Raw genomic sequence first — 12631 nt, 5'->3', positions numbered from 1 at the left:
TGTAACATGAACCAGCCTGGCACATGCCAATGCAGTCAAGTTTGGATTTCAAACCTCGAGGCTCTGCCACATTTCCAGCACATGGGATGCTCTTCTGCTGAACTACTGGGTGGTAACCAAGGTTTCCACTCAACTCCCAACCCCACTTTTCCACTTTCACAGACTCAGCAGCTCAACTGAGTGACTGTAAGGTTCCATTGCTTTGAAAGGCACTTGAAAAAAGCGAACCACCCGAGCTTACACAACATGTACATACGGCCCATTATTAAATGGAAGGCCTACACTAAGAATCAAATGGCCACTGGGATTTCAAAGCAACAATGGGAATAAGATTAATTTTCTAGGAAAAAAAATCAATTACTCTATACTAGAAAAGATTCAAATATCTAATTTATTTGTCTTCTCCTAACATTTTTATTACCTTGCAAATTCCTTCCTGAAAAAAAAATAAAAACTGAAAATTATTTAATGGAAGAAAACTAATTTTTGAGCCTGACCTTCATTGTAACTGTTTTTCTGATAAGCTTTTTATATCATGCAATATAGCAGAAACATCAGACATCTAGTTACTTCTGTCCCATAAGGTTTAATGAAAATTTTTACTTAATTTTTAAATATAGAAAAACTTACATTTTAAAAATAGTGCTTTTTCCCCCCACAACAAAACAACAACAACAAAAAAACATCATTCATTCTATGGAAACAAAAGCATTATAAACCTTAGACTCAATATAAACATTTTCAAAATAATTTTTATCTCACATGGCGGCTTACAGTTAGTAATAATTTACTGTATATCAGAAAATGAGTCAGAGTAGATGTGTTTTTAAAATAAGATAACCTATATAAGCAGCAGGTATAGCCATTCTACAGTGTGTACAATATTCTAAAACATGGTGTATACCAGCAGTGTATATAGTGTTTTTGTCCATTAGAAAAAAATACATTTTAAAACAAGCTTCTATACCTCGACAACTAAACCTTTAAACCTGTAAGTCACACACACTGCTGACGTCTCCCTCCACACCTACCAGATATTGGACGCTCTTCTTGCTGCTGGTTCGAAGTTCACAAGTGACATGTCACAGCCACCAGTCTCATACAGCGTAGATGACAACTTCCCTAGCAAATGAACAAGTTTTGAAAAGAGTCACTAGGAGAGCCAGAAGTTTTCCTTTATGATATACTACGCTTCCTAACTTTGTACATTATAGAAATTCTACAAGCCATTTTAACACAATTATCTCCATGCAGTTCAGAATGATAGGTGGCAAAATGGCAGCGCATGTAATCAAGTATTAAAAGGGGGAGACTTAGCTTTCTTTTTCCTTCCCAATTGAAGCAATCATGTTGATTTAACGTTCAGAAACCACCTGGCCCCAGTGGTCTTATGCAAAGCAACTTATAAAGTTTGAGGCAGTTCAAACTTCATGACAATAAAAGGGTTATTTTTATTTTGTTCAGAAGAAACAAAAAATCAAAACGACTCAAAGTAAGTTAAATAATGTTGGTGCTAACTAAACTATTTAATAAACATCATTAGTTATACAATGTTACCATAAGAGTCGTATAGGTATTTAGGAATTACAATTGTTAAAACCAAATACTCTATGGAATCTAAGAGGTTTAAAAATTAAACTGACTAAAATGTACAGGGATAAAAACCTAGTTCTAGGGGACTGCGCTCAATCCCCTCCCCGCTTCCCAACAAGGCCCTGCTGCAATGCCCTCCACCTACAACCGTGGCCCTGTCTCCAACAGTCTGCCTTTCCATCTTTGAAAAGAACAAGGAAAAAGGAATAAGATGAAATAAAACTAATAAAAAATATAAATACATAAAATGAAAAAAAAACAAGAAAATAATAGCACAAAAGCCCAGTTGTCTCAAAACAAACACCATTATATAAAATAGTTTCTAATAATGGGATTTTAAAACTGAGACACTGCTTGAAAGACCTTCTCGAGGATCTATGGAGGTGATGATGGGGAGGGCATATAAATAAATCATATAAACAAATGTGAATGGCTAAAAACCAGTGAGATAAGGCATATACTTCAGCAACTCCATGGTTTTGTTCACGTTTTGAGAATTTACAGGAGTTTGTTTTAGAAGCTGGAATTGAGGAGACTCCACTGTCTCATCTAGCATGCCTTGAACTCCCTATCTACTCAAGGATGACCTGGAACTTCTCATTCTCTCTACCTTCAGAGTGTGTGTGCCTCTATTCCCAGTTTATGAAGTGCTGGGGATCTAACCCAGGGCTTTGTGCACACCAGATAAGCACCAGAATAATTCTGCTACATTCTAGTCTTAAATATGAGCAATCTTTAAAAAATTTAAATTGAATTTGGTCTTTCACAATTTCATATATACATATAAATATTATACAGTGAGTTCTGATTTCTGTTACCTGATATCAAGACTCTTAAAGGGAATATTTCAACTTAATGCCAGGGTGAAAAATCAGATTTTTCTATGTCCAAAATGAAAATACTAAATTACAAGGACTTTTAAGTAACAAAAGACCTCCTAATATACTGATATTATAATTAAAGACTTACAGAACATTTTGGCTATCACTTCATTTTTAACAGGACTCCATCCCAAATACAATACTCTAGTAAATATAAATGCTTGATTACATTCTATTGGCCACTAGATAAAAGTATGTAGAAATTTAATACTGTATTGTCTGTCAGAATAATACACTAACGTAAGCCAGGAAAACAATTCTCTGAAATACTCATTTCAACAGAAACAGAAAGGGAAGAACTCCTCAATGCACCACAAAGGGGGCTATGGTGACAAGGACCAGTTCCAGTGCTGTAACTATGACAGCAAACACAAAAAGAGAGACTCTTAGTCTAGTCTTATTTGCAAGGGAGGGTTATGAAGTACATGGACTGCCCAGGGCTGCTTTCTCTCCCCTTTCAGTCGGTCCTGAGTATAAACAACCACACCAGTGGCCAAACCCGAGATGCTAAAGCTGTCCATCTGAGAACTTCTTAAAGGTTCCTGAAAATTCCCCTGAGGTACGGTAGAGAAACAAGTGATTGAGTGTGACATTCAACAAGAGAGGAATGTATACACTGACTGTCACAAGCCACAATTTGTACATATTTCAGAAATCAGTTAATTTGTATTCAACAGTTCAGATTACTGCAGGGTTTTCTGAATATTTAAGTTTACACAGGATTTCAGCAATGTGTTCTGTCTCTGTATATTTAAAATAGTATTTCTACACAGCCAATCAACAAAGATACTATCTTTGTAAATGTCAAATGCAACAGTGAAGAACATGAATTTAAAAGTGATTTAAAAATAAAATTTATTTAGGAATATATAAATATGTATGTAACAACAATTAAAGGAAAAGAAGCCAGAAGCCATGAATTTGAAAGGGGTGGTGGGGTGGGGATACATGCCAGCGGTTAGAAGGAGGAAATAGAAAGGAAGAAATGATGTAATTGAATTTTAATTCAAAAAAATTAAAGCAATAAAAAGACATTTAAACAGAAACATAAATCATGTCTCAGAAACAAGACCAGCAAGCAGACAGGCATGACTCCAACAGTACTAACTCTTCTGGAGAAGTTTAGGGCCGGAGTCACATGGTCTGCATCTCAGCACACCCAGGGAAACCAGGCTGGCGTACACAGCAGCACTCCCCTGCACGCCTTCACCTCTTCCCAGAGCAACAGACAGCCTCTGCCGGCACTGGACTTCATTCACAAAATCAACACTCCAGGGCAAGTGTACTGAAAACACTCGTGAAAGAGTCACTGACACTTCAATACACTAACTCGACAATCTAGCCAAGGGCAGTCTATTCCCCAAACCGAGACACAACTGTACACTGCCATCGTTTATCACAAAATATTCAAATGAATTTTAAACTCAAAATGTTCTTATGAATCCATTTAATATCTAGCAATTAAAAACCCTCAAACTGCAGGAAAAAAGCTGAGCATCTGTGTAGTATGCCCTCTCCATTTCATAATTAACCATGTTTAAATGGTTCAGTCATTAGTTAAGAAGAAAAACAAATCAATTTATGACCAAATAAACACTAAAGCTGGTATTTCTAATTTGTAAAAAAATATTATCATCCACAAGGCAATCTCTAAGGACAAAAGATAAGTTGAGGCACCCAGCATTTTCACCGATGACTATTTAACAATTAATGTTACTGCTAACAAAAGATATAAAATCTTTCCTGAACAGGAAAGTTGTACAGTAACCGTAGCGCAGAATGTGATCCACGAACAACGGAGACCTAATGTCTAAGGACTGGAGCCAGAAATGGCAGAGTGGACATTCTAAATATCATTGGCATGACACTTCCAGACATGGGGCAGTAAAGGGGACGCTCCATCTTCTTTCATCTGTAGGACACTCAACACACGGTGCACAACACGCTGAGAATTTTAAGCACAGACTCTCACCTTCGAAACTCCTACGGCATCCTTGGCGCTTGCTCTAGACACATGCACGCTTTGGAAGGAGGAGGCTGCTAGGGCAGATCTCTCTCCACTCCTCCAGGAACAAGGAACAAGAGCTGCTCTGCTTCCCTAGATCCTTCTCCTTCGATTTCAAGCCTCTTCTTCCTTCTGGTCCTCCAAGCCTGAACCTGATACAATGCTTCCTGGAGCCTCCCCCACTTAGGAAGTGTTACTCTTATCTTAAGGCAGACAGGGCTACAGGAGCTGAGATAAATGGAGGGTAGATGTGTAGATGGATTTAGGATTTAGAAGACTACTGGGGGACCACACCCTCTCAAACAGTACTAACGCTTCTGGTCTGATAAGTATCATGTTCCATCTCTCCATGGCTGTATTATACTTTTAAGAGAGAAGGCTTTTAGGATCGGCTCTGACTTCTTGGATGGCATCTACTGATTTCCATGAGTAATGATTCAAAGTCTCCTAGGTAACTCGGGTTTTCACCCAGACAGAAACAACTCACTTCTGCTGCTGATAGACTAACGAAGGAAGGGCTTGTTTCTCTGGACACCGGTGCCAGCAACTTTCTCTATGAGGAGAATAAACATCTTAGGCTTTGGGTTCCAGACACTCTTTTGTCAGAACACAGTCCAAGAATGGAGCTGCTCGAGAGGAGTTCTCAGTGCTTGTAAGAAAACTCCAAGAAAATAAGATGAGAGTTTTGTGATCTTAGTTTCTTCAAACACACGAATGTGCTTGTGTGTCCCTCCCAGGAGTAGCGGACAGGAGTGAGTTTACTTCAGATTAGTCATTACAACTGGCTATTGTTATTTGTTTATATGTCTCTATGGGAAAACACATGCAGCCTGTCCTTGTGATTGGACACTTTATTCATGTGACTCCTCTTCACCTCAGAGTATAAACTGTCTGATGCTCTGAATCAAGATGACTATTGCATGAGACTTTAGTCCACCTCATTTATCTGCTCTATTCTCCCAGGTCACACTGCCAACTACAGATACTCTTATGATGTAACATTCAGGTCTATCATTTTAGCATAAAGTCACCACAAAACATACAACACAAAAGACACACTTTTTTCTTATTTACAAAACCAAGCGTCAAGCTGTACTAAGGCCACAGGCTGTCGTCTACTAACTCTGTTCTACCTAGACCCAGAGTCTCAGACTTCTAAAACCCTTTCATTGTTTTTAAAAAGATTTTATTTTCAGTGTGTGTGTGTGTGTGTGTGTGTGTGTGTGTGTGTGTGTGTGTGTGTGTGTTGAGTGTGGGCTTGAACACTTGAGTGAAGTGCCTGTGGAGGTCAGAGGAGGGCATGAGATCCCCTGGAACTGGAGTTACAGGCAGGTTGTAAGCCACCAACCACAAGGGTGTTGTAAACCAAACCAACATCCTTTGCAAGAGCAGTAACCACTCTTAACTGCTGAGCTGCCTTTCCAGGCCAGTCTCAGTTCCTAGGATACAATGGAAATCAACTTGTAATTTCAAGTTTTGTTATTCAGAACCAGTCCTTCCTCCTGGAAAAAGCAAATCTGTGACAGGGCTTTAGAATCAGACTGTGCCGAAGAGGGCAGGTGTGAGAGGCCGGTTTAAAGGGGTGCCGCAGAGGATGCCGAACTGCACAGCGATCTGTCTACTGCTTGGCAGCAGAGGTGTGACTGATGTGTGTTACTGAATGGGCCCCATGTTCAGGATCCACTTGTCTTACTTCCCTGTTAAGGTTCCAGCCTTGTTCCTTAATCCTCAGATGAGCTGACCTTCCAAAGGACACACACAAGCTCACACTCCACTCTGGTTTCATCATCTCCTCACACATTAATTAGTTCAAAGGGGCAAACACTCTGTGGTGGTATTTATGATATTTGGAGTGGTCAAGTAAACTAAAAGGCAAGCCACGTAATAGGAGAAAACACCTGTAATTTGGCAAACGAGTCAAATCTAAACTATCAGAAACCCTTATACCTAAACACTAAGAGGACCAGCAACCTAGTTCTTAAAAATGACACAAATATTTGAGATATTTGTGGTATATGTATGGCCACCCCCAAAATCATGAGATGCCTCTCATCCACAGTCACAAGAGAAATCTGCATTTCAAGCACAGAAGAGGCCACCATGCACTCACCAGGGTTAAAGCTGTAACAGCCAATGACAGTATTAAACACTGGTAAGGATAAGGAGCAAACCAGCTTGCTGGTGAGAACACAGAACTGATTTTGTTGTCACTGGTGGCGATGGGAGTATGTGTGGTGTAGCTACAAGAGGACGTCAGGGGTCCTGCTCTCTCACTTTCTGCCTTGTTCCTGCAGACAGGCTCTCTCACCGAACCTGCAGCTCCTTTTTCCTGCAGACAGGCTCTCTCACTGAACCTGCAGCTCCTGTTTCCTGTAGACAGGCTCTCTCACTGGACCTGCAGCTCCTGTTTCCTGCAGACAGGCTCTCTCACTGAACCTGCAGTTAGGCTAGTGACTAACAAGCCCCAGTGACCCTCCTGTCTCTGCCTCACACAGTGCTGCCATTATATGCACATGTGGCTCCATTCAGCTTTTTACATGGGTGCTGGGGATTTGAACTCAGGTACTTGTGCTTGCACAGCAAATGCTCTTAACCACTGAGTCATCTCCCCACCCCTAATTAAGACACACACACAGAGAGAGAAAGGATTGAGATAGGTTCACTGGTAGTAGAGTACTTGCCTAGCATACTCAAAACCCTGAGTTCAATCCCCCAGCATCACAAAATAAGAGAGAACCAGTTTAAACATTTTTTTGTTCTTGTTTTGTTTTGTTTTTTGTTTTTCGAGACAGGGTTTCTCTGTGTAGCTTTGCGCCTTTCCTAGAACTCACTTGGTAGCCCAGGCTGGCCTTGAACTCACAGAGATCTGCCTGGCTCTGCCTCCTGAGTGCTGGGATTAAAGGTGTGCGCCACCACCGCCTGGCTTAAATATTTTGTTTATAATATCCCTAAACTAGAAATTACACAAGTGCCCTATAACAGGTAAGCAGATAAACCATATATAATATGCTCCATAGTGAAGTACCACTCATAAGGTACAAACTAATACAACAACATGATGAACCCAAAAGACGCTTCATGGAAACTCAACACAATAGGCTACACACGATCCCTTGTGTCTTTTTCCAGGAGAGGGAAGAACTCGGTGACAGAAAGCAGAACAATGTCTGAGGATTCAGTGTGGTGCTTCTATCGAGCAGGAAACTGCCAGAAGACAACAGGAAACAATGGCTCATGAAGAGCTGAAGGTGTCACACACCTAGACCCAGCCCTCAGTTTCTGCCGTATCATAGGGGAGTGGCACTGTCCCTTAAACTGATGTAGAAACTGAGCAGTTTTTTTCCCTCAAATTCTAGGGCTCAAGGGACCTTCCCGCATTAGTCTCATAAGTAGCTGAGACTAACTGTGTCCACCACCAGGCCCGCCTCAACTTTTTCTAAAGCTTGATTAGTCTTACGCTAATTGCTTTTTCAGAGATCAAACAAAGTAAGGGTGAACATACTTTTACTGACTCTTCTCTTACAAAGCTACATAGAACAAGTGAGGAGGGGGCCAGTTAGGAAGTGTTGGCTTCAGGAGGACGGCCCGTGCTCTACTCCTGCCTCCACAGCCCCTGGCACGCTGCCACACACAGCTGGGAGACGCCAAACGTGCGCTGTATGCATTCTTATAACAACTTAGTGCAGAACTACTCTGGCTTTCTGACAGTGTGCTAAGTTATTCTCCTTTGAAAGGTCATGAAATAATGCATTGTTTTAAAGCTGCAAGGTTAACTGCAAAAACCAGGTTTTAGGAAAATGTCAGAAATCAAGCGTTAATCTTACGCACTGGATATACAGCATTATTTTACATTTCACACTCCTAATGTAACATTTCATTCAGGGCCTTTAATGTTTACAATCCTGTAAATGCCGGGTGCCTCGTCTCCAGCTTCACAGTTCCTCAAAACCATCTCAACAGCACTACAAAGTTTTGTGCTCATACTGGACGCCCATTTGTAACCTCTCCATTAGCAACAGTGAAATAAGACATTTTATAAAAGGGGGTGGGGAGGGGGGTAGTGCTTTCCCAGGGGAGGGAGGAGCTGTACCGGCGCACACAGGGACTTCCAAGGGGACAGAAGAACTCTACTCTCGCCTGTGGCATATTCACAGGAACACCAACTGATGGAACTTGCCGAGTTGACGGTATGTTACGTGAGTGAAGTTGACTGTGCCTACACGATACATCCATAAAACTGAGGGAGGGAAATAAGGCTCAAAAGGGGAGAAGAATATCCAGGTGACTCTGGGTGGACTGGTGTGTCAAAGTATATACTTGGTGAAACTCCTACAAGACCCTACCTACCCAGACAATGGAGAATGGCAGAGGGGATTTGCTGTTCCCTATTTCACGTCAGAGGATTCGGAGTCCATAAAGTGGGGAATGTTCCCAACTCCCCTGAGATACTCAGTGCCAAGAGTACCTTCAGTGTTCTTCAAAACAAATTCCACAGACATTTTGCCCCAAGAAAAATGGATCATTCGCTTCATATATTGTTCTGAAACTGCCCCCTTCCCAATCAGCTTTTCACTGTCAATAGTATAGATTTCTGCCTGGGGAGATAGTTCCGCAGATAAACTGCTTGCTGAAAAAGCAGGGGGACCTGAGTTCAAATCCTCAGCACTCATGTAAAACCGGGCCATGGTGGTACATACCTGTGATCCCGGGAAAGGGGGAAAGGTAAAGACAGGTGGCTGGGGGTGCAAGGAGGCGCTCTCTGGCCAGCCAGTCTAGCTGAGACCATGACTCCAGGTTCAATGTGAGAAAACCGGTCTTAAAAATACAGTGGAAGGAAAAATAACAGGATTCCCTCTTAAAAGACACATAAAAGGCCACTGGACTGGACAAAGAGGCACTATTCCTTTGTTGGCGCTCCCACACTTAGGAGAAATGTACTTTTGGTTGGGTGTGGTGGCACATGCCTTTATTCCCAGTTCATGGGAGAGGCAGGTAGATGTCTGAGATGGAGGCCACCCTGGTCTACACGGTGGCTCTCTCAAAAAAGGAAAGAAAGAAAATCTACACCTTTCCTGCTCACTCCCTTGAGTTTCCATGCACCTCCACTGCCTGGCTTTCTTGGGCCCCATTTAAGAAGTAAAGTCACATTCTGCTCGAGGCCAACCCAGGGCCCAGCTGCCGATCCTGAAAAACCCAACAACTTGTAAGTGTTGGTGAGCAAAACAAGACCTGAGAACACAAAAGAAGGGGCCGCCCAGCCACCGAACCAGATCATCAGAATCATAAGCCCACCCTACACCGACTGGGAACAGATACCTGTAAGTTGGAAGCAATATATCCACTGCTTACATACACAGTTTGATAAACCAGAAGATGGAAGACTGATTTATACTGGGAACCTGGCCCGCACAGTATTTGATGTGAAATGTTTCTCTTATTCTACAAGTGTGCTCAGCCTTGCATTTTTACCATATCTTTCACAAAGTAATTTGACATTTGGAAGTCTGCCTTTGCAAATCTTATGTTATGGGATCATGGGAATCTTCGCAGTGATCACTCCCACGCTGCTCCACTTCCTTACAAAAGGCTATGTCATTCGGTTGTACCATGAAGCCACAACCGACACTTACAAAGCCATTACTTACAATGCCGTGCTTTCGGAAACAAGCACGGTGTTCCAACAAAATGATGTGAAGATTCCAGAGAGCTCACATCTATTTACCAGCTTTTATGCTAAAACAAAGTCCCTGTTAGTTAATCCAATGCTCTTTCCCAACCCTGAAGACTATAACCATCTAGTGGGATATGACAAACCATTCACTTTTGATGATATAGAAGAAGTCAGTGAAAAGAAACTGCATGGGGATGAAAAATGAACGTGTTGTTTGTGTTTGCTTATGTCATGTCTGTTTCAGTGTATAATATGATTGCCTGTGTTTTGTTATTGTTAATGCGAAGACACAGTGCAGTTGGTATAGTGTTTGCCTTACACGAGGCCCTGGGTTGGACCCTCATCATATAAGTAGGAGTACTTGTGAACAGCTATAATCCCAGCACTTGGAAAATGGAGGTAGGAAGATCAGCAATTTGGGGTTTCCTTGGTGATGAAGTATGTTTGAGGTCAGCCTGGACTGTGTAAGACCCTGTCTTAAAAACAGAAAATTGATCTGGATGGGGGTGGTACATGCCTTTAATCCCAGCACTCAGGAGGCAGAGGCAGGAGTATCTTCATGAGTTGGAGGCCAGCCTGATCTACAAAGCGAGTTCCAGGACAGCCAGAGCTGTTATACAAAAAAACCCTATCTCAACAAACAAACAAAAAAATTGAAACTATTAAGCAGAATCTCTGACTAATTTTCAGATAATGATGTTTCTGTGTAATAAAATATGTTGTTTCTGTTAAAAAAAATACAGTGGAAAATGGGAGAAGCCTATGTTGATCTCAAGCCTCTACATGCTTAAGTATACACCCATACCCACTAATACAGATTTACTAGGTTCTGAATATTATCAACTCGTTAAAAAAAATTTATGTGTGTGGATGTTTTGCTCACATGTGTGCATATATACATATATGTCTCATGCCCTCCGAGGCCAGGAGAGGCACTGGATCCCCTGGAACTGGAGTTATGGATGGTTGTAAACCACCACGTGGGTGCTGGGAATTGAACCTGAGTCCTCTCAAAGAACAGACAGTGCTCATAATGGCTGAGTTATCACACCAGTCTCTATTTCCTCAACTCTTATGATTTATGACTTAGGTTATACAAACCATCACCTTTAAGTGGTTCTCTAGTAATGGGCACTTAAAAGTTCTTTTTACAGGTTTTCAAAATTATTATCAGTTCATAAAATCTGGGGATGCAAACACATTTTGGTCTGTGATTTTAACCTGTCCTACACAATGACCTATTGTTTAGGCCCCCGTTTCTCCAGGCTCTTTGCCAGGGACAGCACTACAGTTTCAACAGTTGAAAAGGATTCTAAAGTTTGTTTTTAATTTCCAAGAATCATGAGCAAGGTTGAGATTTGGGTCTATGACTACATATGCTTCTTTTTAAAATTTATTTTTGTTTGCATTTTCAGGCATACTTGGTTTTGGCCTACTATTGTCCCCTCCCCTTTCCTGGCCACATCTCTCAGGCATCCCCACACTTTCCTGGTCCCCATCTCCCTGACCTCCACGCCCATTTAATCACTTTTCTTTTCTAGCAGGTTGGTGATCTTCCTTTTATTGGTACAAAATCCTTGTCATCTTCCCATGCCAAAGGCTGATGAATGGGCTCCAGGATCCATCCCCTCTATTCTTTTGGCAACAGAACCGTCCCTAATCAAGCAGCTACTCTCCCGAAGCTCAGGCTTATACAGTGACCATAGTTAGGCCACTGATAGGGAGGCAGAAGAAAATGAAAGATGCGTTATTTTCCAAGTGGCTATATGAAACATCCAGGCTAAAGTGTCTCTGACTTGGATTTTCCCTCTTCCCCTGTTGCTGTGAAATTTCAACAACCACAGCAGTCCTTTGACCAGGCAGGGAAGATAAAGTGGAAAACAGAAGAGCCAGGCCACCTGCAGGGAATGGCTCCCTTGACACCCGAGAAAAAACAGAAATATCTTCATTTTAGGCACTGATTTGGGGGGTGTCTCTCAAGAATCCAACTTACATTCTACCTAATACAGGCACTAGTCAACTTTAGTCTATGATCGTAAGAATGTTGAACATTAGGGTGCAGATCATCTGGTCTTTATATTAATGGCTTCTTCACAACATAGTAAGGGACAGTCCTTAGAACTTTGTAAAATTCCTGGAGCAATTCAGGTACTCAAAACTGTTTAAAGTACTATTCTGCAGCTTTTCTATCATAACACTGACAAACTTCTGAGCATTATCTAGGAAATAAAGGTTGGAAGAGTTTCTTGTGAGGATTAAAAACAAAACAAAAGCCCCCAACCTGGCAGATAAAAAATAAATAAGGTTTGAGCTCCAGAGAGTAACTAATAGCAGGATGCAAAGCTACAGGGATGTTCACTGTCTTTGATAATTCTACCCCAGAATTATACCTGAAGAATTAATCACTGCTGCACACACAAGCTCATGTACAGAGCCATCAGCAAAGTATTTATTACAATAGGAATCATCAGGAGATATCTT

At 41.4% G+C, this 12631-nt stretch overlaps 2 protein-coding genes across 8 annotated transcripts in view; one reads left to right on the top strand and one right to left on the bottom strand.

Moving 5' to 3' along the window:
- Pcnx1 (pecanex 1) overlaps positions 1 to 12631 on the bottom strand; it is a 147052-nt gene that overhangs the window by 59813 nt on the left and 74608 nt on the right. For all 7 annotated transcript variants that reach the window (XM_015991913.3, XM_006973077.4, XM_015991914.3 and 4 more), the window contains one exon: positions 1032 to 1122. In XM_015991913.3, the coding sequence (XP_015847399.1) occupies positions 1032 to 1122 (91 nt within the window). The remainder of the gene's footprint in view (positions 1 to 1031; positions 1123 to 12631) is intronic.
- On the top strand, positions 9163 to 10507 carry LOC143268522 (transmembrane protein 70, mitochondrial-like). Its single transcript, XM_076551636.1, has 2 exons — positions 9163 to 9201; positions 9792 to 10507. The coding sequence occupies exons 1-2, from the start codon at positions 9163 to 9165 to the stop codon at positions 10353 to 10355; spliced, it is 603 nt and encodes a 200-aa protein (XP_076407751.1). The 3' UTR covers positions 10356 to 10507.

This window comes from Peromyscus maniculatus, chromosome 14, assembly GCF_049852395.1.
Source record: "Peromyscus maniculatus bairdii isolate BWxNUB_F1_BW_parent chromosome 14, HU_Pman_BW_mat_3.1, whole genome shotgun sequence".
Taxonomy (NCBI): Eukaryota; Metazoa; Chordata; class Mammalia; order Rodentia; family Cricetidae; genus Peromyscus; species Peromyscus maniculatus.
The sequence above is the reverse complement of the archived record's forward strand: the minus strand, read 5'-3'. Positions and strand labels throughout refer to the sequence as shown.